General features: G+C 40.9%; 1 protein-coding gene across 6 annotated transcripts in view; it reads right to left on the reverse strand.

Annotated features, from left to right (window-relative positions):
* Positions 1–26718, reverse strand: part of TBC1D1 (TBC1 domain family member 1) — a 286650-nt gene that overhangs the window by 15166 nt on the left and 244766 nt on the right. For all 6 annotated transcript variants that reach the window (XM_089678369.1, XM_089678373.1, XM_089678372.1 and 3 more), the window contains 2 exons: positions 15517–15761; positions 12080–12239 (listed from right to left, as the gene is read on the reverse strand). In XM_089678369.1, coding sequence (XP_089534495.1) covers positions 12080–12239; positions 15517–15761 — 405 coding nt within the window. The remainder of the gene's footprint in view (positions 1–12079; positions 12240–15516; positions 15762–26718) is intronic.

Here is a 26718-nt window from a genome sequence, read left to right on the forward strand (position 1 = left end):
AGTGTGAAAATAGCCTTACATGTCCCAGGACGCTCAACTTCGCTATCACTCTGCCTCTTCTCTCCACGGTGCCGGCATCTCAACTGTGGGCACCAGGTTGTGACAGCTTGCAGCTTCACAGCCGGGTGTCCACAAGCGAGAGTCATGCTGCGCCTCCTGATTGGTCTGGCAGTCTTCTGGGACCTGAAAAGGTTCCCAGGAGAATGTGGGGGGAAGGGGGAGAACTTCTGGCTCACTTTGCCACGGCAAACTGAGCTGGAAGTGGGAGCGGGGACCTGTTGAACGCAATAAACGTGCGTTCAGACGTCGATTCTATCAGCGTTTCAAATGCAAAATGCGGCTAAACACAGCAAATCGCGTTTATAAGCGTTTGAAATTTTTTTTAACTCTTCCAGTTCCCAATGCTGTTCAGAGCCTTTTTTAATCATGAAAAATGCATGCAAAGAGTTTTCAAGGTGCTCAGATGGACAAAACACTTAACAGGATGTTCCTACCAAGCTTGTCACACATTGTAATGACCAATTCACACCTCAGGCCTCTCCCACCCTTGGAAACAAAAGATTTGTTAATGATCATTCACACCTCAAATTCCTCAGGAAGACCCCCTGCCAGGTGGCCATAATGACTTACTCCACAGACACCTTTCCCACCCTTGGAAACAAAAAGAAATGTTAATGAGCAACTCACACATAATTATCTCAACACATACTGCTGTCTCTGCTTCTACTGAGTGTATTTCTCTGAAACAGTTTGAAATAGTTAATAATTTACCACTTTTCAGTGCATTCCGGGCATTTGGGAGGTTCTCCTGTGCTCATCTTTAAAAACGCTTCTGAACGCAAACGCAGCTAAAATGCGTTATGCAAACGCAGCAAAACAAATGTTTTTTAAACTGCGCTTTCCTGCTGTCAATTTCTACTGTTCAGAAGTGTTCTCCAAACATCCCGTGTACATGAGCCCTTATATCCATAAGAATTTTTTGGATAGTCGGGTATATCCCTGTTATTGGGAATATTTTATTCCACTAAATGTTGTCATTTTGGTAAGAAAAATTGCCAAGTCATTGTGTCAGAAAAAAAAGCGAATATGATGCAGTCAAGAGGCTTCAAGTTTTCCTTCTCGCGTTCCTGAACTATGCATGACCTCTATAGGCACTAGGGGCTAATCGGCATCATGGCTACACTTACAACTGAACACAGATCTGTTCTTTCACAATCAAAACATTAGTCACAGTTCAACTGTCCCTTCTCACACTCCACAATCCGGCTCTATTCAGACAGAGAAAACACGAGTGGTGTCAGCGGGGACAGGTTCTAGAATAGGTGCTGCCCCTCCTTCCTCTGTAATGTATCCCTTAGCCAGGGAGTGCCTCTGTGCCGGTCACACAATCAGGTACAGTACATGTAAGGTCAGGTGACAAATGTGCCGAACATTGTCCAATAAAAGGAATTCTGTAACAATGTACACTAGAATCCGAACAAACATAATGTTAGAACTTGTGTGCCTATTAAAGAGAAACTCCAACCTAAAAAAGGGTAATAAAGAGTAGGAAGTGTTAGATCTCCATTGGGCTTCATCTGAATTTATACATGACAGTCTTTCTTCACCTTCCACTGTGACAGATGGCGGGGCAAACCTCTACAACACAGTGGGGTGGATTTTCTAAATCTGGTGCAGTTCTGTAAAGAAACCAATCAACTTCCAGATTTCTTTTGAACAAGCTGCAGTTAGAAGCAGATTGGCTACCATGAACAGCTGCACCTGATTTTGCACTCTCCAGTTTTAGTAAATCCCCCCCATAGAGAGAGCCGGGAGTCTTCTAAAACTGCAGTGGGGTTACATGGCCGCTTTGTGCGCAGAGCTTAGAGTTCTTCTGCATTTTATAGACACACATACAATATTACACGAAGTCTAATGGAGAGCACATCATCTCCACCACATTTATACACGTCTGAGCTCTCTAGAATCCTGCTGCTTTTGGATTTCTAAGCAGACAGACAACTCATGGAAACACACAGAACATTGTACAGGTGCGCACTGTCACGCCATAGCCGCCAACAGTAATCATATGCAAAAAATCCAACAGGCTGGATTGTACCAAAGTCGATTGATGGATGGACTCTGGAACAATTAGCCTGACCAAAGATGGATCGAATCCTGGCTGGTCCCTGCTGAACTGGCCAGGACCAATCCATCTATGGCCGGCTTAAAAGAGGAATTCGCTTCACTCTAGAACTTTTCCAATCACTTCAAGTTGCAGCTTTGGGACAGGAAGTTAAAGCAGTTGTAAAAGCTTTTTTTTTATTATTATTAAAATAACAAACATGTTAAACTTACCTGCTCTGTGCAATGGTGTTGCACAGAGCAGCCTGAACTTCCTCTTCTGGGGTCTCCTGCAGGCACTGTCTGCTCCTTCTATTCTGTGTCTGCCACCATAACAAGCTGCTTACTATGGGGGCAGACATGCAGACTTGTCCACGACCCAGGCTGTGTGCATCCATAGACACAAAATGCAGCTCGGCCCCACCACCTCCTCACAGGATTTGGTTGACAGCAGCAGGAGCCAATGACACCTGCTGCTGCATGTTTTCTGTAAGGAGAGGTATAAAGACCAGCGCCGCTGCAGACGGTCACAACCCTGGATCGTGATAGGATTCAGGTTAATGTATATGAGAAAAAAATGAGAGGAACTGAATTTATTCTCTTGAGAAGAGGAGATTAAGGGGGGATATGATCAACATGTATAAATACATCAGTGGTTCATATAGTGAACTCGGTGTAGAGTTATTCACCCTGAGGTCATCACAGAGGACAAGGGGGCACTCTTTACGTCTGGAGGAAAAGAAATGTAATCTCTAAACACGGAAAGGTTTCTTCCCAGTGAGAGCTGTGAAAATGTGGAATAGACTCCCTCAAGTGTTGGTTCTGGCCAGCTCAGTGGATTGCTATAAAAAAGGCCTGGATTCTTTCCTAGATGCACAGAATATAACTGGATACTAACATTTATAGGTAAAGTTGATTCAGGGAATATCCGATTGCTTCTCGGGGGATCAGGAAGGAGTGTTTTCCCCTGCAGCACCAAATTGGTTCATTTGCTGGGTTTTTTCCTTCCTCTGGATCAACTGTGGGTATAGGATTATAACTTTTTTTTTATGGTTGAACTGGATGGACTTTTGTCTTTTTTCAGCCAGACTAACTATGTAACTATGTATAGGGAGGTGAGGGGACAATATAGGTAGTGTGCCGTTTTTTTTTTATCTTAGGGCAGGGACCACATTAAAGTAAAAAATGTCTTGGCTTTATAAGCACTTTATGGGAAATTTACCCACTGCAGAAAAAAAGAACACATTGAAAATTCATTAATTTCTCTCATATGCACACTTTCTAGAAACTGCATTAAAATACAGTGAAGAGTGCACAGTAAACAATAACAGAGATCAGTTGTAATTAGAAAGCGACAATGAGGTGGCTTATGGTAAAGTATTTGTGAACTCTGCAAATAAGAAAGGGCAAGAAAGGGAGTATTATTTTTCTTCCGTATTCACATTTGAAATCATCAAAGTAGAATGATCTTTTATCTTTTATTGGCATTTTGTTTGGTGATCACGTGACTGCATAGCCTCCTTTGCTTTAGTCTTTGCCTTAGCCAGGGGGTGTACCCATACAGTTTTCGGGAAGAGGATGAAATCACACACAGCAGGGAAGCAGATTTCCCTTTTGGATGCCCTGTGTTCCAGCAGCTGCAATGTTGACAGTGCGGATTCTTCGGGGAGCAGATGTCAATTAACACAGCAGGGATGGATTGGGGGGGGGGGGCGCGTGGGCATGGCGACCAAACTGACTACAGAAGATACAAGCATGCTGTGTACGGGAACTGCATCCTGTGTCTCTATTCGAAAAGCTTAGCTATGCAGACTGACCACACAAGAATGGACCACGGAGTGGTCAAAATGAAACTAGAAAAAGGGAAGAATTGACAGGATCTTCCGGTATTTCAAGGGTAAGAAGGAGGAGCTCATCAAAGAACAGGCTAAATTTACCCAATACAACATAATTAGACAAATACACAAGATTTAAATTTTTTGGGGAGCATATACATCAAGAATTACTGACTTGCATGGAATGGATTCCCATCAGCGGCACCATCAGAGATACGGATCTCTGTATCTGCCTCATTTATTAACAGAAGCACAAGAAAAATAATGTCCACATGAGCATACATTGAAGTCCACACTGCACATGCAAATATTCCATTAAATATCATATTCGTGCAAGAACATGTGCATACAACAGGTCTCTTCAATCTGTGAGAAGCACCATGTGTTCCTCCACTGAATTCCACATCAAAAGGTTTACCACGAAGGTTAGACCCTCATCCATGCCCCTGATGACATCATTTATGACAAAATACGTAGAGAGGATCCAGCGTATGTGACGTCACCATGCATTAAGAACTTTGAAAGTGGCCCGTGCTACCTTGGGAATGTCTTTTTTTTTTTATACACAGTACTATTATATCTATCTTTCATTTATGTGAGTAGTTTGAGTGATTTTAATAAAGAATCATTGAATGGTTTTATGCTGCGTGGTGTTTTTGGCTCCTTATCTTCACATACATGCCCTTGTGAACCTGAGGTGACATTTATACCTGACGGAAGTGGTGTTCTCTCTCAATGGAATAAGGGTGTTCCATTTGATTAGACTAAGCGGTTTAGGACTTCTCTGAATAAAGGGTCTAACCTTTGTGGTAAGCCTTTTGGTATGGTAGCTTCTGTTGTGTTTTCACCCATTAGTGTGGTTTCACATTGCATTCTAGATTAAATAGAATGTAATCTCAGCTGCAACAGAAAGTGATGTTAATGGCTCTATGTAAGGCATGAAATAAGGGAGTCTGGGCTGATTTATTATACATCAATCATCAATGTTCTATACTGCTTTGCATGTTATTTCATTTTAAGAAATGTTTACTACATAGTTTCTATGAGAAGGGAGTGTGTCTGTATATGTACAAGGCCAGAAACAAATTATATATGCAGTGAACTTATCCTCTGACAAATGCCACATTTTAAAAAGGGAAGAAAGTCACTACCAATCAATCAAAAAAAAAAAACGTAATGCAGATAATATCCTTTCCTTGGGTTGTTTTCCCCTCTACCGCATTCAGAATTCAGCAGAGAGGAAACACAAGGGGCAGTTTGTTGCAACAGCCAACAAAATCAGCATCTTCTGTGGATAGAGGATATAGCATACCCTCCCAGAGCCCAGACTTTTCCATTCACTCCAGCTCTGCACAGTCCTAATCTCTTAACCAGCCATTAAATTCTGCTAACATACCACCTGCTGGAAAAAAAGAAGAGGACAGGCGCAGCCAAAAGCGATTAATTACTAGTAGCAGCCAAATCAGTTAAAATGTTAAGTTGCTCCCAGATATTAGGATTTGCCAACGTACAGAAACATGTGTTTCATTTTAAAGAGAAACTACTTTCTTTCTATTGCTAGGACCTTGTGCGTGTCACAGTATTGAAGTTGCTGGTATTTTCAAAAATCATCATGTAGAAAGCTTTCCATTTCCTATCTATCTATAAAATAAAAAAAAAAAAGAAGTAGCTAATCCTAGTAAACCTACAAAAAATGTATACATTGAAGCTTAAAGTGGAACTTTATTGAGAAAATTAAGTCCTGATAGATCACTTCAGGCAGACCCCTTTTGCAGATGTAGCTATGTAAAACATTAACTGCCTATACTTTTTAAAATCCAGTAATACACTGTCTCACCCTGCTCTGCACATGCTCAGTTGCTCTCTATTTTTGGCACTGTGCCGAATTTGTAGAGGCCAATCTACTGACAGCCTAAAGATTTACTGCTGCTCAGGGGCTCTGGAATTCAGCAAAATAGCAGCCTCTGGCAAGAAGAAACAGGAACAATGCTGGAGGCAATTTACAGCACACACTAACTTTGGTAGCGTAAATATTAATTTGGAAAGCGTGTTTCTGGCTAAAGAATATTATTTATCAAGTTGTTATGGGTAAATTTCCACTTTCCAAGTCCTTCCAAGACTAATGCACTCTATCCAAGAACATTTTCAGTATTTACCTGATGATCTTGTCAGAAATTTACTGCCATTTATTTGATTATGTCAATGTAAGTGTGAATATGAATGGGAGTGACTTTCATTATCAGTGAGAAATGAGAAAAGTTGCAATATCTGCATCCATAGCGAAGTAATGAACAGCTAGGGATTATCCCACTAAAAAAAGACATTTTGGCGCAAAGGGTGCCTAGAAACCTGACTTTTATTGTGTAATTGGCTTACTGGCTTTCCCAAAAGTCTGTACTAACAGGAAATGACATTTCTGAAACGTTTTCTACACCAATTATACAGAAGGCCTTAAGGTTGCAATATTACATTGAATTGTACAGAAAATTACAGCAGTGCAGATTGAAAAGGAAAGGTAATTTTTAAGAACATTAAAATTAGAACATGACTTGTGTAGCGGTTGTATGCTGCACTATATTATATTTTTCCACAAAAGTGGAGTTACCCTTTACAGGACCGCAAAGCACAGAATCATTTTAAGGAATAATTGCTGTCAAATCCCCATTCTATTTCAGAAAGTGTATGCTTTATAAAAGGAAACATTGCTAGACATCCATAGACAAAAAAATTCTAATTGGCCTGATCAACTGTTCACCTATTTTTGTGCTTAGATTGTCAGATAATCATCCACAATGCTAAAAATTGTATTTAATTTTGACAACAAGGGGTACAATGTCAGTGCCATCAGAATGCTGCAACAACTATTCCCATTCAAACATGAACTATGAAATGACAGCTAGAGAATAAGGCTTCATTTAAACGTACAGGTGAGGCGGCAGAAATGTGTGTTTGAGCTGTGGTTTTGCCGCCCTTCAACTGCCCCCCTTAAGCAGCAATAGGCGGGCAATCAGGGGTGTTTACATGCCATGTTCACGATGTTTGCGCCTGTGGCAAAGATTACCTGACATACAGTAATCAGTGGGCCACATGCCTGCTGAATGCTACACATTCAAACAAATGGGGAAGGGCTGCAAATACACTGCACTTGGTTGTGACACGTTTGTCAGCAGAAATGGAGTTGAAGCACAATTCAAATGTGGATTGGGCTTCAGAGGTAAGGGAGATTTAGATGCAAGAATATGCTGCTAAACAAGGTCAAATGTCATAAGTTTTCTAATTCCCAGCTTCAAAAGCTGACACTAGTCAAGAGAGGAAAGGACAGGTCTGTGACACATATAAGGAGATTTGGAGGGAGAAGCAGCAGAGGCGGCATCTGAAACTACAAGGTAAAGAACAAAAATGCCAAGAATTTTAAAACATCTGAAAAAGAAGCCTTAGGTGGGTTAAAGAAAGATGGATGGACCATTAAAAACAGATATATAGACAGACACATCATTGTGAAGGAAACAAGGTGACCATATTAGAAAGTACTAGAACCCTATAAAGTAATGGTAAACTAATCACAGAACATGTATATGTTGACACTTCCGTCTACAATAGTTCACTGTCATCCACCGTGGACACATTGGCCCCCCTCACTACACAGAATTAGGCCCTGACCGCTACAGCCCTGGCAAACAGACAATACCAGATCTCTCAAAAAACGTAGCCGTGCTCTTGAGTGTTTATGGCGTAAGACTAAGACCCAGCAAGACTTCGACCAATATAAATCTGCCCTTCAAAAATACAATTCTTGTTTCCACAGTGCCAAACAGACCTATTTTATCACTTTCACGAACACCCTCTCACACAATCCCTGTCAACTCTTTTCTACCCTTAGCTCTCTACTTCATCCTTCATTACCTCCACCCACTAACTCACTCATTGCCCAGGAGATCGTTAAACACTTAAAAAATAAGACTGATGCAATTCGTGATGAGATCTCCACTGTACAGATATCTCCCTCGCCCTACACTCCTTGTCCACCTGCACAATCTATACTTCCCTTGTTTAACCAAGCTACTATAGAGGAGGTTGGTAAACGGTTTTCTAAAGCCCACCTAACCACCTGTCCCCTGGACCTGTCCCTCGCAAATACTATGGTCACCCTCTGGCTCTATCCTTCATTCTTTAACTCGTATCTTCAATCTCTCCCTTTCTACTGGCAAGTTCCCCAACTCTCTAAAACCTGCACTAGTCACCCCCATACTTAAAAAAGCCTCACTGGACCCCACCAACCTTGGCAACCTAAGACCCATCTCTTTTTGCCTCCAAACGCCTTGAATGTCTAGTCTAAACCAGCTGAGCTGCCACCTTATTGAAAATAACCTTCTTGATCCCCTTCAGTCTGGATTTCAACAACAACACTCCACAGAAACTGCTCTCCTAAAACTCACAAACGACTTACTAACCGCTAAAACCACTATCACTATTACGTACACTTCCTCTTGGACCTCTCCGCTGCATTTGACACAGTTGACCACCCCCTCCTCCTCAAAAAATTATTTACTTGGTCTCCGTGACTGTACTCTTCGTTGGTTCAAATCTTACCTATCTCACCGCACCTTCAGTGTCACTTACAAATCTACTTCCTTCTCTCCTACTCCTCTTACTGTCGGGGTCCCCCAAGGTTTTGTCCTTGTACCTCTCCTATTCTCAATCTAAACTTCTTCCTTGGGTCAGCTGACAGCTTCCCATGGTTTCCAATACCATTTCTATGCTGATGACACACAAATCTATCTCTCTACTACTCAGCTCACTCCATCAGTTTCCACACGTATCACCGATTTACTAACAGACATATCAGACTGGATGTCAGCACCACTATCAACCTATCCCTGCATGCCAGCGTGCTAGGGGTAACCCTGGATTCTGAACTATCCTTTAAGGCCCACATCCAATCCCTGTCCAAATCATGCCTTCCTCAACCTCCTCAACATCTCCAGAATACACCCCTTTTTAACCAATGATACCACAAAGCTCCTAATTCCCTCCCTGGTCAACTCTCGCCTGACTACTGTAACTCCCTCCTCATTGGCTTACCTTTACATAGGCTATCCCCCTCTCCAGTCCATCATGAATACTGCTGCCAGGCTTATCCACCTTACCAACCATTCAGTGTCTGCTACCCCCCTCTGCCAATCCTTCCACTGGCTTCCACTTGCCAAACGAATAAAATTCAAAATACTAACAACTTACACAGCCATCCGCAACTCTGCCCCCAGCTACATCACCATCCTGGTCTCAAAATATCAATCAAACCGCTCTCTTCGATCCTCCCAAGACCTTCTGCTCTCTAGTTCCCATGTCACCTCCTCCCATGCTCGCCTCCAGGACTTCTCATGAGCTTCTCCCATCTTATGGAACTCCCTAACCCAATCTGTCCAGCTGTCTCCTAATCTATCCACCTTTAGACGATCCCTGAAAACCTCTCTTTAAAGAAGCCTATCCTGCTTCTACCTAGTAAACCGCCATTTATTTCCTCCATCAGCTCATCCCCCCACAGCTATTACCTTTTGTGTCACTCAACCATTCCTCCTAGACTGTAAGCTCTAGCAAGCAAGGCCCTTCTGTTTCCTCTTGTACCAAATTGTATTGTAACTGTAATGTCTACCTTCATTTTGTAAAGCACTGCACAAACGGTTGCCACTATATAAATCCTGTATAATATTAATAACAAAGGCAATGAAGTTGGATAAAAAAAACAAAGTTCCACCCCTTCCTCCCATGTATTTTCACAGAAGTCACACTTGGTAACAGGTCAAGCATTTTCTCATATCAGCTATCTACTATTAAAGTGTATGTGAATCCTAACAATGCACTTTTCTTGTATTCCTTTGGGCTGGTAAATATGCAAAACAAAAGTTGTTATATCAAAAGTGTAAGAAATTTCCACTGATTCTTCAACATGGAACAGACTAAGTTTTTTTTGTTCAACCCAGCGAGCTGACTGGAAAAAAACAAAATAAAAAAAAGAAACAAACTAAGGTGTTCGGGAGGAGCTCACACTGCAGTTAGTACAGCGACTTTCCCACTGAGCTATTGTGTTCTGACAGGGAAACTGCTGGTGAAATATATAGACCCACAGATACATTCATCTCCTTGGGGGAAGGTACTTGTCTTTACAAACTACATTAGACAAAGTACACGTCCAATGAAATCTTCAAGAATAATAATTATAGAATGAAATATTCCTCCCCTATTACATTCCCTAATACAAGCAGCCCAGGATCCTTGCCCTTAAAGTGCTTGTTGGATTGAAGATCACCCGCAAAGTAAAGATGTAAAGAATATTTCTTACCGTTCCAGGTGTTTGTTTGGAGCAGACTTCAGGCAGACTGCAAGCTACTCTCACAATTTGATGAGAGGAAACTTATTGTTCTGCCATAGATATATAAGGAGAATGCAGTTTCCCCTCATTAACATACAATGAAGAAGGTCAGTGTCTAGATCTTTAACCCTTTGTTTGGGCAGACCATGTTCAAAACTAGTTTACACATAATGCTATCCTGGCAGCACAGTATAGACAGGGTTAATTATAGTAAATATTAACTCCCAAGATTCTTCTATATAGCAAAGGAAATCTTCAGTTTTGGAGTTTTCAGAAAAGAGCAAGTAAAAGGAACGCAGCAATTTTTTCATTTGGTTATGTGGATGAGCAAATGTCATATAAATTATGTAGGTGTTATAAACCAATTTAACTGCAAAAATATGTAAATGTACTTTTCAAACCTACCAGTCACAATGAGAGAAAAGAAATGGGCTATGGATCTACAGATTATATTATATATAAGGTGTGACAATCTAATTCCTGGAAAGGTCTGTTAAAAAAAAAGAAAGAAAATATACAACTCTGCATTCTTCAAAAGATTGGATGAAATTTGAAAACTACAAACTTTTTGATCTTTTATCAAGATTTTTGAGGCATCATCTTTGCGGAAACCTTTCATATTTCCCTGTTCAAGTTCAATTCTTCTACCATCATTCACATACTCAATCTTCAATTTCAGCGAATGAGATCCTGAACTCTGTTCACTTCTTGTGTCATCGTGGCCATCTTCCAGCCCCTCCTTAACTACCTATGCCATTTAAAAACACTTATTGTCTCCATGGAATGTTCACCATAAGGCTGTTGTAACAGAGCTAGAGTTTCTCCTGCACTTTTGGCAATTTTCACACAAATTCTGACATTAATCCGCTACTCCAGATTCCTGTCGCTGATTTTCCGGCAACAGCGCAATGCACATACGTGTTATGTCTTCTACTACTCTGAAAGTCAACTGGTCTGTGACTCAGGCGAGTGCAAGTTAGAACATGTCAGAACATATTCGAGTGAGAATGGCTGTGTGACTCACCATAGTGCTATGCTGCAGGCAATCCGGGAATTAAATTGTCTCACTGTGTCTGTGTGCATGATTTATATATATATATATATATATATAAATATAAATATATATATATATTTAACATTTTTCGGATGGGGGGGTTGTGCAAATGAAGCTTTTGCTGATAATGTCTTGCCAAAATGAGTTTATTTCGTATGCAATCTATAGACAAAGATGTAAGAAAGAAAAAAATAAATAAAAAAAGGGGGAAAAAAAACCCCACAAAAAACAATTTTTTTTCTTCAACTTTGACCACAATTTCAAAAAACAAAACAAAATGGTTTAAGTTGTCAGTTTAGCATGAACAGTTGCTGTGGTGAAAATATTCTCACTGTGCCAATGACTTTCTGAAGATATGTATTGTCCAAATGCATACATACAATGGCCATGAAAGTAAAAATGATGCACATAGAACCAATTCAAGTTTTTATGAAACATAATCACTACATATAGTATGAGAAATTAAAGAGTGCTATATGGTGAGCCAAATCTAGCACCATTTACTTACATCATATATAGGACAGGGCAACAACCCTTTTATGTCTAAATAGAGGACAGACCAAGAACACAGATCTGCACACTGGAGGCATGAAAAGGGTTTTCTTCCAGCTGCACCCTTCAGTTTATATTAGCATTTCATTCCACCATTTCTCTCATCGCCAGCCCTGGATACAGAACAAGAATAACATCATATACATGTTTGCTTTCAAAACTTACCAAACACTCTGGCCACAAAGCCCAAGGGGAACTGGGAAGCAAACATGGTGAGGAACCAAGGGGCAGCATAGAGGCTGGGGCCTATCTCATATTCCTCCAGGTGGTCGTACAGATCTCTGTGATAGTCATGGAGAAGGCGAGACAGCTGGTACATCTGAATCTAAGAGGAGAATAACAAAATACATTCAGATGCATGCATACTATATACAATATTTATATTTACAAAGGGATATTTCAGAAGAAGGGTACAATCACAAGGGAAATCAGAAGGAAATCAGCACTTGGAAAGAATCTCTTCTAAACACTTTGCTAATCATTCACTTATCCATCATCACTGGTAGACAGTTTACAACAAACATTTGTAAAATAAATAGGAGCAGACAAACCTAAAACAAACCATCAGTTTATTTGACAGATTTCAGGATGGTTATGCCTTGTTAGAGTAAGTGAATATACAGAACTTGTACCTCAATAAAATCCCGTAACATTATGTATTTGTGAAGTATGATATTGTAATATTTAAGTCCTCCTTCACGCGGCTGGTTTGTTGTGGAGCCGGGTTTCTATGGCTAGAATCTGCGGATTCATGCTGCTGGAAATGACCAGGTTATTCAATAAGCAGCTCACTGCGTCCAGACTCAGACATCTGTACCAAACCGCAGCTAATCACACTGTGTGCGGCTACATGTGATCATCAGCACCCACAGTCAGCTCGCCATTAGTTTAAATGGGTTGATCTGGTCATTCCAGTAGCAAGAATCCACAGATTCTTGCTGCAGGAATCTGGTGGCCGCAACAAACCGGCTGTAGAAAGAGGCCTAAAGCTGACTTTCAGCAATTTAGCCACTTTTCAAAATCTGCTGGCTTACTATAGGTGCATTCCACCTCCTGGACTTATTTCTTTAATTTACATCTGACAGTTGTAATGAACACCAAGATTACATCTATCACTATAACTCTTGGTACGCCAACAGGTGAGACACTGCCTTCCTATACAGCAGCTCTGCCCATCTCACGGCTTTGTATTTTATGAATGGATTCACATAATAAAAAGTTTCCTGTAAATGGGCAGGAGGAAGGGAGGGTGGGCAGAGTGGCTGGATACAACTCTGCAGCTGCAGAAGCTGAGACCAGAAGGTCCAGCATCAGTAAAAATAAAATCTGTAAATTAAAGAGACAAGTCCACGAGGTGGCATATACCCATAGTAATACAGAATATTTTAGAAAGTGGCCAAATTACTGGAGTTCAGCTTTACTGTTTAGATGAAGGCAAAAGGTTCTTAACTAGTGGTGCACTGAAAATTCTGGTATTAAAACCGAAAATTCAGGGTGCACTTGGCCGAAAACCGAAATGGACAGTTTTTAAAATTTAATATATTTTTCAAAACGCAATTTAAAAAAAAAATACACTCTGATTAAAAAAAAATATATATATATATATATCCCAATTTGTTTGTAAAATATGAAAGATGATGTTACGCCAAGTAAATACCCAATATGTCATGCTTTAAAATTGCGCATGCGCATGGAATGGCGTCAAACTATGGCACTTAAAAATCTCCATGGGTGACCCTTTAAAAGTTTCTACAGGTGAACAGTGTAAAGTTACAGAGGAGGTCTAGTGCTAGAATTATTGCTCTTGCTCTGACGTTCGTGGTGATACCTCGCTTGTGTTGTTTGAACACAGTTTATATATGTGGGTGTGGCCTACCTATGAAATCACCACTATGCACGAGCACGGGGGATGAGGGAACTTTAAACTTATTATTTTTTTTTTTTTTACACTTTCCCTTGAAAAAAAAATGTAAGCACTTTTAATCCTATCAAAAGGAATGCATGTATCCCTTGTGATGGAAATAAGCATGACAGGTCCTCTTTATGGAGAGATATGGGGTCAATAAGACCCCACATCTCTACAATGTAAAGCATTAGATCAAAGAAAGCATTGATCTAGTGCTTTGAAAAAAAAAAAAAAGGCCTTGTTTACAAGGTGCCAGAAACGGAAGTGATGTCGCTCTGGTCCTCCAAGGACATAGAGATGAGTGGAGGCCATCTTTCCTTCACTTATCTCTATGCCCAGCGCTGGTGGAAGCGAGGAGCAGGGTTATTTTCGGCACTTGTACCGATGCTTATTTTCATATCAGCCAAAGGCCGATAGGGGTGTTTTTGTCCGAAACATTACAGCCATAGAGGTGCCTCCCCATTTCTAACCTTAATTCATGCTCTGAATTAAGGTAAGAACCTTTCAAAAGCTGCTCCCCCTAGCCCCCCTTAAACATTTATCTGAGCCAGATCTCGATCAAATACTTTGTCCGTATGCAGCAGCTCTTCTCCCCCCCTCTTTCTTCTTACAGGAGACTCGGCAGCAGTGGGAGTCATTATCTCCTGCTGCTGTCAATTAAATCCTGCGAGGAAGGAGCGGAGGTTGAGTCAAACTCCATGGACACACACAGCCTGGCTTGGGATTGAGCCTGCATGAGAGCCCCCAAAACAAGTGGCTTGCTATGGAGGCACTCGAAGAAGAGGAGGAGCCAAGACTGCAGACAGATGACCCCAGAAGAAAAAAAAAGTTTTACAATCACTTGAAAATCATTTTGACCATTTTTTTTACTATATAATATATATATATATATATATATATATATATATATATATATACACACACACACACAGTGGGGCAAAAAAGTATTTAGTCAGCCACCAATTGTGCAAGTTCTCCCACTTAAAAAGATGAGAGAGGCCTGTAATTGGCATCATAGGTAGAACTCAACTATGAGAGACAAAATGAGAAAAAAAAATCCAGACAATCACATTGGCTGATTTGGAAAGAATTTATTTGCAAATTATGGTGGAAAATAAGTATTTGATCAATATCAAAAGTTCATCTCAATGTGATTGTCTGGATTTTTTTTCTCATTTTGTCTCTCATAGTTGAGGTCTACCTACGATGCCAATTACAGGCCTCTCTCATCTTTTTAAGTGGGAGAACTTGCACAATTGGTGGCTGACGAAATACTTTTTTGCCCCACTGTATGTATATATACACATACATACATACATACACACACACACACATACCTACACACACCTACACACATACATATACGCGCGCACACACATATATATATGCACGTTGCAACTTTTTGTGACTAGCGACATGTTTATAATGGGTTTCATCTACAGATTTCCACCTGTCCATAGCAAAGTACATATGAGTTTGTATGGGAACCATCTGCAGCCTTATGTACTGGTAGGGTTACCTAACAAAGTGGAACTCTGCTCACACCCTTATCTATACCATTTACAATACATTTCTAATGCAGCATTAACAGAACACTACAATATTGGGCCAAGAGGACGAGGAAAGCAAGACTAAACATTTGTATTTTCTGGGAATTATTGGATGTTATTGTGTTATATAGCTGTTGAAGGTATACCTGTAAAGTGACCATATCGGGCCGATACTGCTTCCTCAGGCCCATGTCATACATGAGGAACTTCAACAATTTAAAGGCATCTTCTTCGCTCATGTGTAGAAGCAGAACTCCGGCAACAAAGCTGAGTCCTTGGCAGTAACCCACTTCAGGATCCAGCAAGGAATAGGCCTTCAGAATGTTGTACAGTGACAGCTGTCCTGCTCCCAGCTGGGCTGAGAAGTATGGGTGTGTCGGGAAGGTGCGTCCTAAGAAAACAATTGAGGTTAGCTATTCAAATACGTTTACTTGAACCTTGCTATAAGGGCAGGTCAAACAAAAACAAGAATCTTTTGAAGCAACTTTATCTCCTTAAGTAAACTTTCAACACCACTTACTAGGTAAACAGCAAAAAAATCAACTTGCCTTTGGCCCTTTTGAATTATGTACTCAGATAATGAAAATAAGCCACTTCATAAGGCTCACTGCAGCATATCAGATAAAATAAATTATACAATAATTCCATGCTATCTTTACACCTGGCCAAATTAGTAGCATAAATTAAACTGATGATTTACAAGATGTTCCTGATAATACACTCAAAAGGGACCTGCGGGCAGTACAAGCAACCACACTGACATCTAATGGTGATAAACAGAACTAATACATACTCTGTGTGTCCTGAACAGACTAAAATCCTGCAGGTCTAATACACCAATACTCCGTTCTGCCACCCTGTACAATGGAAGAACACAATAAAACAAAATGTGCAGGGCCATAAATTATTAGTAAGAACAGCTCAGCTCAGATGTAACCTTGGGTCACTGCCTATGCAGCAGTCTGGGGATTTGAAAGTCTTCTTCCCCTTCTTTCTGTATGGGTGCCAGGAATGATCAACCACAGCTATTCTAATTGATCAAAGTAGTCACGTGCCAGCAGGCGACCAATCAGAATAGATCCAATCTGTCCCAGAATCCCTAAGGAAAGAAATGTGGGGCGTTCAAATCCCCAAACTGCTGCACGGGAAGTGGCAGCTAATCACCCACAGAGGTAAGTACAGTGGAGATCATGGGGGTACTGGGTGTGGGGAGGGTGTAAAAGGTACAGTTCACTACTAAATTTTTTTCTGAAAAGGTGAACTTACACTTTAACTCTGTTATAACCAAGACAATGGAAATATTTATCGTTTGTGATATTACCACTTTGTTCATTCTTCATTCATATTTTTTTGCTTTTTTTCCTTTCTTTTACAGAAAAGTTTATTGAAATTTAAAAAGAACAAAGATGCAAATAGACAACAAAAGACAATGGTGTCAAAGAACACAGGTTGCAATGAGACTATAAAATACAAAGAAATGAAGGAAATGTGCCAATAGACCTACTGTTACAAGGGCAGTACAAAGACAGACAAGGCAGTACAACAGAAACAATACATCCAGAACACGTGGAAATGCAAAAAAAACAAAAGAGAAAAAAGAACTCAAGTATGCAGAATTTGCGCTTCAGACACGATTGGAATCGCCTGCAACCCAGAGGGAGAAGGTGAGTCAGGTTTTCTGTACAAGCCAACAAAGGAGAGGGGCCAAAGAAAGCGCAAAACTGGAAAAATAAAAAATGGCTGAAAAAGAGAGGCAGAAAGAAAAGAGGAAAGAAGGGGGGAAGAGAAGGAAGGGGGGGGATTGGAGCCCTGCGGGATACAAAAGTAGTTTACATCAATGCCATTACGTTAAGCGCATGCAGCGGTCAAGGTTCAAATTGTCATAATAGGCCACCCATGGTTCCCAAACCTTGAGGAATTGGCCATGTGTACATTTTTACTTTTTTATTGCAATTGGGCAACAAAACAGAGAACCTTTGTAAGGCCTGCGTCAATTCCATCAGTTTGATGTTTCTGAGATCATTCAAAAATTAACCAATGCATTTAAACTGCAGTGGACCTTCTAAGGGCCAGTTCAGACTATAGGAGTTTCAGTATGCTTTTTTTCTGCATCCAAAACGCACTTAAAGTAAGTTATATGGTTGTCAATGTCATAGTTCACATCAGTGCTTGCAGTTCCAGTGCGTTCCGGTTGCAGAACCCCCCCCCCCCCCCCAAAAAAAACCAGGCTGCATTTTTCCTGCACAGAACTGTACTGGAACGCAGTAAAACGCATAAAAAAAAACGCACCAGAACGCACGTCTCTATTTAACCGTTTCAATACCGTGCAATTTTACACCTTCCTGCCCAGGCCATTTTTCAGGTTTCAGCGCTCTCACACTTTGAATGACAATTGCGCGATCATACAACATTGTACCCAAACTAAAATTTTATCATTTTCTTCACACAACTAGAGCTTTCTTTTGGTGGTATTTAATCACCGCTGGGGTTTTTATTTTTTGCTAAATTACCAAAAAAAGACCAAAAATTTTGAAAAAAAAACCCACATTTTTCTTTGTTTCTGCTATAAAAGTTTACAAATACATAATTGTTTTTCATAAATTTAAGCCGAGATGTATTCTACTACATGTCTTTGGTGAAAATAACCCAAATTAGGATGTATTTTTTAGTTTGTAGGAAAGTTATAGAGTTCACAAACTATGGTATAGATCTGAATATTGATCAGTCCTGAAGTACTGACAGCCAATCTAATTTCTTGAGGTCCAAGAATGTCAGAACAGTACAGATATCCCACAAATGACCCCTTTTTGCAGAGTAGACAGTCGGACGTACTTCATAAGAGGCATGGCGAGTTTTTTGAAGTTGTATTTTTTTGTCATAATTTTTCGGAAAATGAAAAAATTAAAAAAATTATTTTCACTATTTTTTTTTTTACATACTGTCACCAGTGCAGTACAGCGTCATCATATAACTGGCATGGCGGTGAACAGGGACACTGACTGGTGACAGTATGAAAAAAAAAAATATTTTTTTTTTTATATTTAATTTTTTATTACATTTTTTAAAATTTTTTTTAAGATCTTTTTTTCATATTTTACTATGACCAAAGTAGTACAATGTTACCATAGTAACATTGTACTACTTTGGGGAAGTGATCAGTATTTTTTTTTTTTTTTTTTTTTACACAATTTGCTTATAGCAAAGAATTACTTTGCTATAAGCAAGCATTTACCTGAATGAAATCGATTCATTCAGCTTTTTTTTTTTTTGTGCTTAGCTGTGATTTGGTCACAGCTAATCACATGACATGTGCATGTGATTAGCTGTGACCATTCACAGCTAGGCACTAGTATACAATGGATGGCATCATGAATGAAGCCATCCATTGTATACAACTGTCATGTGACCTGCTGTGATTGGTCACAGCAGGTCACATGGTACCAGCAACGGGGGCCGGTACTCAGATCTGTCATCGGCCGTGTCCGAGGTGCACGGCCGGTGACAGATCGCACTGCTGCGCCGCTCTGCATTACCGCAAACAGCGCATGTGCGGGAGCACGCCAAATGGCGTGCACCCGGAGTGCAGAGACACTTCTGAAGCCGCCAAACGGCCATTGGCCGGGCGGCTAATGGTTAAACTGAAGAACAAGAAGGGAAAAAATGCACCGGAACGTGTCAAAAACGTGCATGCGGAAACGTATCTGGACTGCATTTCTAGGGTGTGAACTGGCCCTAAGCGTTGATTGCCTTTCCATACATTCGTTTCTTCTGATAAGTTAACTTACACTTAACTTTTTGTGCGTCAAGGCATTTGAAATACTTTTGTACTGTATTGAAATATTTTCATTATTGATTAACTTGCCAATTTTCTATTGTGATTGCAGAGGCGGCCCACTCCACTCACATGCGGATTGGATTTTTATTAAATTTGGATGTTTTTATTCTGACAAAAGTGGAGACAATAAAGAACCTCTCAGTTTTTTATCGCAATCTGTGTCCTTATTGGGAGATCTCCTCTCATTACCTCGTTGGTGATTGCACAGAAAGTGGGAGAGAACTCAAGATACACACAAGAAGTGTTTTCCTCGTGGTTGTGTCCCCGTTGGAGAGTTTACCCTTATTCATGCTTGGGGGGGGGGGGGGTCACACTGGATAAAAACCCTCCTAAGGTTTTGGCTGCAGTTGGGATTTAAAAAGAACAGGAGTTGCACTGTTTGTATATTCACAGGATAGACAGAATTTCTAAATAGTTGCTTAAAGCAAGCATAGAAACCCCAGTGTACCTGTACCCTTATTAAGGCTAGGATCACACTGCTGCGATGCAAATCTGATGCAAGTCCACAGTGCAATTTCTGTTGTGACAGGGGCAATTCTAATGCGAAATAATGTGATTTCTGAAGGGATTTGGCATAGCTGGAGATAAAGTTTGCACCAAGCCCACACTAAACTCGCACAGGACTCTTTTTTTTTTTTTTCAACCGGATCAGAATCGTACTGCATACATGTGAACAGCTTCCATAGCAAACAATGTTTTTTTCAGATGACATGCAAATCTATGCCTTTCGGATTGGATCTAATATAGGCAGCACAGTGGCTAAATGGTTAGCATTTCCACCTGGCAGTACTAGGGTCATTGGTTCAAATCCCAAACACGGCACCACCTGCCTGGAGTTTGTATGTTCTCCCTGTGCCTGCGTGGGTTTCCTCTGGGTACTCCGGTTTCCTCCCAAACTCCAAAGACATGCCGGTAGGTGAATTGGCTCCTGTCTAAATTGGCCCAAATATGTGTATGCATAAATGTGAGTTAGGGACCTTAGATTGTACGCCCCTTGAGGGTTAGGGACTGATGTGAATGTACAATATATGTGTAAAGCGCTGAATAAATTGACAGCACTATATAAGTACCTGAAATAAATAATAAATAAACTATCCGTATGGAATTCACATCAGTGTGAATGGGGACTAAAAGTAAAAAGATTGACATTTTAAGGTAGAACTAAAAGGGAAAATTGTTCTGTGTGCAGTTCCCCCCCAAGTGCTGGCGGGGGACACCAGAGGAGGATCGGGGGGCTGCCCTATGCAAAATCATTGCACAGGGCAGGCAAGTATAACATGTTTTGTTGTTTGTTATGAAAAAAAACCCCCAAAAAAAAACCACCATAAAATCACATTAAGCAACTTCTCTTCAGCAAGATCAGGAAACAATCCCATCTCCCTATGCAAACACTCTTGGGAGGAACAATAAATCAACCCGATTATAAAACCTGGTAAAGTTATTGTTCCTAATGTCTAGTACACACGATGAGAATATGGGACAAATGATCATCTGTGTGGTTTTTTTTTGCATGCTAGTCTCCATATAGAAAATGAAGAGGTTACTCAACTTATGAAAATTCTCGTATGACAGAATTTTGGAAGGGGTGTTGTGTATTATATTGTATTTTCAGAAGACTACTGTACTGATTAAGCTAAAATCGAAGGATCTGATATTGTTCGAGAACACTTTTTACACTTGTCCCTTCGGCTATTGTTGCATGAACTGTCATGATCGGCTCTCAAAAACTGTATATTAGCGATCAGATTATCGTATGATCGCTCCATGTATGAACATTTTCATATGATTTTCTTATCGTGTGTATGCATCTTAATGCTCATACGCCAGTACAGCCTCCCACTTGACTACCCCTTCCATACCACCAATACTATGCACAAATGATCTGATGGCTCAACTCAACTGCCCTCTCTGGTCTGTAGGCAGCCTTAGATCTCACGTTAAGATAATGCACTATTTTCCCTGGTTTAAAACTCATAAAATTCAATTTTTCCCCTCTTAAAGCATTATACTCAGTCTGCCTGTCAGACAAAATCACAAATCCAGACTACCTTTCTCAGGCCTCTCACAGACTGGGTTTCCATTATCTGTTTATACTGTCAAATTTCAAGTTAGTGCTCAGGGAAGAAAAACTCTAGGTTGGGTCCACTGATCAATGCGTGAATGATTAGCTGGAATTAAGCATGCTGCAACTTGCTTCTGTTGGGAAAATTATTATTGCTTTGACACTTTACAAGAACAAGAGGATGCTGGGAATCTAAGGAGGGCAGGTAATGTGCCTGTGATTACAGCTCCATAACTGTAACCAAGAACTTTTTTTTTTTTTCTGTCATTAATATAGTGAACTAGACTTCTCCGTCCTGGCATGAAACATAAAACAGGGAAGGGTTCTTGTAAAGGTAAATGAAGCGTCCAACACAACAGCCCTCTTGTTAAACACTACCCCACCCTTGTGCATCAGGAATGCTGCAGCAATAATGCCATTACAATATAAGATTACAGATCCTTTCAGCATGACAAAGCTATGTGATAGATATCAGACTGCAGTATATCACTGACTATACAGAAAATCAACAAATAATTTGCTGATCTGAAGGGATTTATTAACTATAATAAAGCATGTAGGTGACACATTCCCCATCATGGATCTCGCAGGTGACATATACCTTGTCACAGTAGGTAGGTAATAAGGTAGGTAATAAGGAGTGAGAAATTCTTATATCTTTCAGGTTATGTTCATGACTGAAAGCATTTCTTTTTTATTGCCAAAAATCAAGAGAGTATTATTCGACTAGATCAGTGGTCTCTAAACTGTGGCCCTGGGGCCAAATGCGGCCCTTTGCATAACCTCATCCAGCCCTTGGGACACTATTCCTCCCACTTATATGAGGCACCAGCCCTTCTACTGACACCAACAATGGGACAATAATTCCTCCACTGACACCAGTGGAACAGTGGGTTACTATCCCTCCCACTGACACCAACGATGGGGCACGATTACTCCCACAGACATCAATGATGGGGGACTATTCTGACCTCTGATACCAATAGTGGGGTACTATTCCTCCCACTGACACCAACGATGGGGCACAATTACTCCCAGAGACATCGATGACGGGGCACTATTCCGACCACAGATACCAATAGTGGGGTACTATTCCTCCCACTGACACCAACAATGGGGCACTATTACTCCCACAGACATCAATGATGGGGCACTATTCTGACCACTGATACCAATAGTGGGGTACTTATTCCTCCAATTGACACCAACGATGGGGGCACGACTACTCCCACAGACATCAATGATGGGGCACTATTCCGACCACTGATACCAATAGTGGGGTACTATTCCTCCCACAGACATCGATGATGGGGCACTATTCCGACCACAGATACCAATAGTGGGGTACTATTCCTCCCACTGACACCAAGGATGGAGCACTATTCTGACCACGGATACCAATAGTGGGGTACTTATTCCTCCCATTGACACCAACGATGAGGCACGGTTACTCCCACAGACATCAATGATGGGGTACTATTCTGACCACTGATACCGATAGTGGGGTGCTATTCCTCTCACTGACACCAACGATGGGGCACTATTCTGACCACGGATACCAATAGTGGGGTACCTATTCCTCCCATTGACACCAACGTTGGGGCACGATTACTCCCACAGACATGAATGATGGGGTACTATTCCGACCACTGATACCAATAGCGGGGTACTTATTCCTCCCACTGACACCAACGATGGGGCACAAATATATCCTCCGATACCAAAGTCTGGACATTGTTTACTCCCACTGACTGACACCAGGACATTTTCTTCTCCCACTGGCCATGGCCCGGCCCCCTTAAAAGTCCAAAACACAGTAAACAGTATAAAAGGTTTGATGACCGCTGCTCTAGATGACAGAAATGAATAGTTTGAGAAAAAAATATGATCGCTGCCATTTCATATTAACGAAGTTCTGCTCTAAGGTATATTTGCTCCTTCCTCGATCTCTCTCACTACTACACCACAGGTGCCAACCTAATCTGTCAGCCACACAATCGATACAAGAAAGATATTCCAGATGGCTGCCCCAGCCCCCCCCCCCCCCCCCCATGTTGAGCTTTTATTGCCAGAACCAGAAGGCAACACAGTAACAATGGAGGAAGGAAGAAGCAAGCGGACACTTTTCACGCTCTCCTTAATCACTTGCCTACTGGGCAATTTCACCCCCTTCCTGCCCAAGCTAATTTTTAACTTTCACTTTTGCACTTTGCATTATAATTGCGCAGCCATGCAACACTGTACACATGAAATTTTTAGCATTTTTTGAAACCGATAGAGCTTTTTTTTGGTGGTATTCAATCACTACTGGGTTGCTAAACAAACAAAAAAAAGACCGAAAATTTTGAAAAAAACTTTCCTCTTAGTTTTCGTTATAAAATTTTCAAAATAAGTAATTTTCCTTCTTCACCAATGTACTTGACGTGCCTAGGCACGGTCGTCAAGTGATCAAGCCAGCCATATATGGATCGAATTTTGGCAGTTCAGCAGGGACCAGCCGAGAATCAATTAATCTATGAGCAGGCTGATTGTACCAAAGTCAATGCACATCATATAATTTTGGAGCTATGATGGATCAATTCATCTATCCTGGGTCTCCATATTCATTTACAGTGGAAGGAAAAGTTTGCTTTCATTCACCTTCCTGCAATCATATACCCCAATATTAGTATTGTGGTTAAAATTGTAAAGATATTTTTTTCTACCTTTTTTATTTAAATTGCTCCTGTCACGATTGCAAAAGCTAGCACTTTATTCATGCAGGGCAACTGTTGTGTGTATCTACCGGCTCCAAGTAGCGTGATATACCTAGCAGGTGATGGTGCTGATGGCCGGGAGAGTACGGAGGCAGGATTGGGCACTATGGGAGTGGGGTTCATCAGAGCTGTGCTGCAATGATCACACAGACACCGACAACGGTTTAGGGATGTGCCTACGAGCAGCCACATTTGATTGCCTAGGTACACCGTTGTCAGTAAAGTTTAGGAAATTGCCGATTGTCTGGATTATACTGTTGTTTCTAATCCAGACAATCAGCAATTTAGATAATGCATAATATAAAAAATGTGGTTGTTACACATACTAAAGCCGGCCATGGCCTGTTCGAATCACAGCTGGTTGAGCAGGGACCGGCCAAGATTAAAACCATGAATGGGTAGGCTGAATGTACCCAAGCTGATCAATCGATCAACTTGGGTACAACCAACCTGACGGGTTCTACATGCGATTATTGCTGGTTGATATTACAGCCGCTAGCAGTAATCGCTGTGTTCTCCCAACAGGGACGGCTCCACCTGCCAGATTCTGAAACTGAATGTGTCGATGGGGCAGTTGAGCAATTGCTCCATCTATGGCCAGCTTAAGCAAGGGTAGATTTTGATTTTTAACTGGAATTCCATTTTAATGTCAAATACTTAATCATATAAATTCACAAAAATATATTAGTTTAATAGCCTCTACTCATAAAAATGGGTTAAATCCCACTCAAAATTGAGCAAATCAGGGATTCTTGTCTTTAGATAGAACATCCAGTATACCGCATGTCTGCACATCAGTTTAAATGAATCTCCTCCTCTTTGGGCAGCGGACTTTTTGTATGCCTGAATCCATATAGCTTCTGGATCACCTCCATGATGCTTGTTAAGATTTCGAACCACATTAGTTGCATGATTCTTTTCAGTGTCATATACATGATCATGGAGGCGATCTCGCCGTCTCCTTGTCATCCTGCTCACATACTGGACCACACAAATGGCCAAAATGATCAAATAAATCACATAATTATTGTTCAGTTGATGAATGTGTGAATATCATATTCCCTACCACTTATGGTCGACCTAAATATATCCTTTCTAATGATCTCAGGAGAGCAAGGAAACCTGTCCTCTCCACACCTGTAATTCCCCTAGGTTTGAGAGATTTCCCCAGAGATGGTGCTTGCTGGGTGACAGTCCTGATCCCAGTTGATAAAACTTGTGCATATACTTCCTTGTTATATTAAACTGGGACATATTTCTCCACTATTTTCCTAATTTTGTGTTGCTCTAAACTATAGGTGACTGAAAATACTGATACCCCACGGCATCTCCTATCTCATCCTGCATCCTCACATTTGGGGTGGTTCGTTTGCATACTGCAAGTGCTCTGAACTGCGCCCAGGACTATGTGGAAGAGGTTCGGACTGGTACCGTTTGTGCCCCATGTGTCTGAGATTTCCCTTCACCTCCTTTCCCATAGTCATTGAGAAGCCCATAGAGCTCTTTACATAAAGGATTATCTGAAAAACAAGCAATGGTTCAGCAGACTTTTCCTTGTTCAGGTTCAATAAAATGATACCAAACCCAGGACCCTGCATTCACTCTATCTGGTCTCCCTCAGTACACATAACATGGAAGTGCAATTATTTTAGTAAATATAAACTGGTAAATAGCTTTTCTAATCAGCAGTTAGGTCAGTCTTTTGACTTCAGCAGAGAACTGGGTAAAGCTTGTAGGAGTTTTATTTCTGCTCTAGGAGGATGTGAAACCTCTGACCCTCTGTCTGGACAGTGCTGATTGGCCCTGTGCTGATCACATGCACCCTCCCAAGAAAAAAAAACAAAAAAAACAACAAACAAAAAAACACCTCTCTAGCAATACATACCAAACTGAGCATTTGCATGTTACTATGGGTTCAGTTTGTATCAGGTGGAAATTTTAACAAAAGGAGGGGCAGAGAAGAAAGGATCAAACAGCCTTTTTAAACAATGCAGAGGATTAACCCCTTAGGTTCCACAGTGGGTATAACAAGCATGCTTTACTGCATATACAGACTGATTTTACTGTTGAGGGTTTAGTAACACTTTAAGGCTATCATCGTTTTCTCTACAAAGAGACTGGTGATTTAGTGAATTAATGGTTTATGGACGAGCAGGATCACTAAATAGCACATGGTGCTGTATACTTCACTCTCATACTCTCACCCTCTCATTTTTCATAACAGGGAAGGTCCAGGGCTTCTATCCTCTATTTCCAATGGGCAATTGAAGGTGACCAAACATGGCTCATTTTTTTTTTAGTTCATCCAGTAGACTGAATGAAAAAAAAAAAAAAACTGAACCAATTCCCCCATCCACACATTCAAGATGGATGGAGGAATCCCCCCCCCCCCCCCCCACACACACACACTGTTTCTTTGTATTCTGACAATGGGACTCCTTCACTGCCAGAAAACACTGATCAGCACTGCAGCCTATTGGCTGCATGCCCTGATTAGAGCAAAATTTCCAACGACATCTCATGAACAGGAATGGCCATAGATGGATCAAAATTTGTCCAGCCCCTACTGAACCAGCCGAACTTCGATCCATCTACGACCAGCTTAAACAAACAGAATTTATACTTTGGTACCCAGAGCTGCGGTCATCTTCCTTTTGTTTTGCAGGTCATTAGCGATCAGTGTCTATCCTAACAG

The sequence above is a fragment of the Staurois parvus genome, unplaced genomic scaffold, assembly GCF_062004578.1.
Source record: "Staurois parvus isolate SC_StPar_1 unplaced genomic scaffold, SC_StPar_1.0 ptg000204l, whole genome shotgun sequence".
NCBI lineage: Eukaryota > Metazoa > Chordata > Amphibia > Anura > Ranidae > Staurois > Staurois parvus.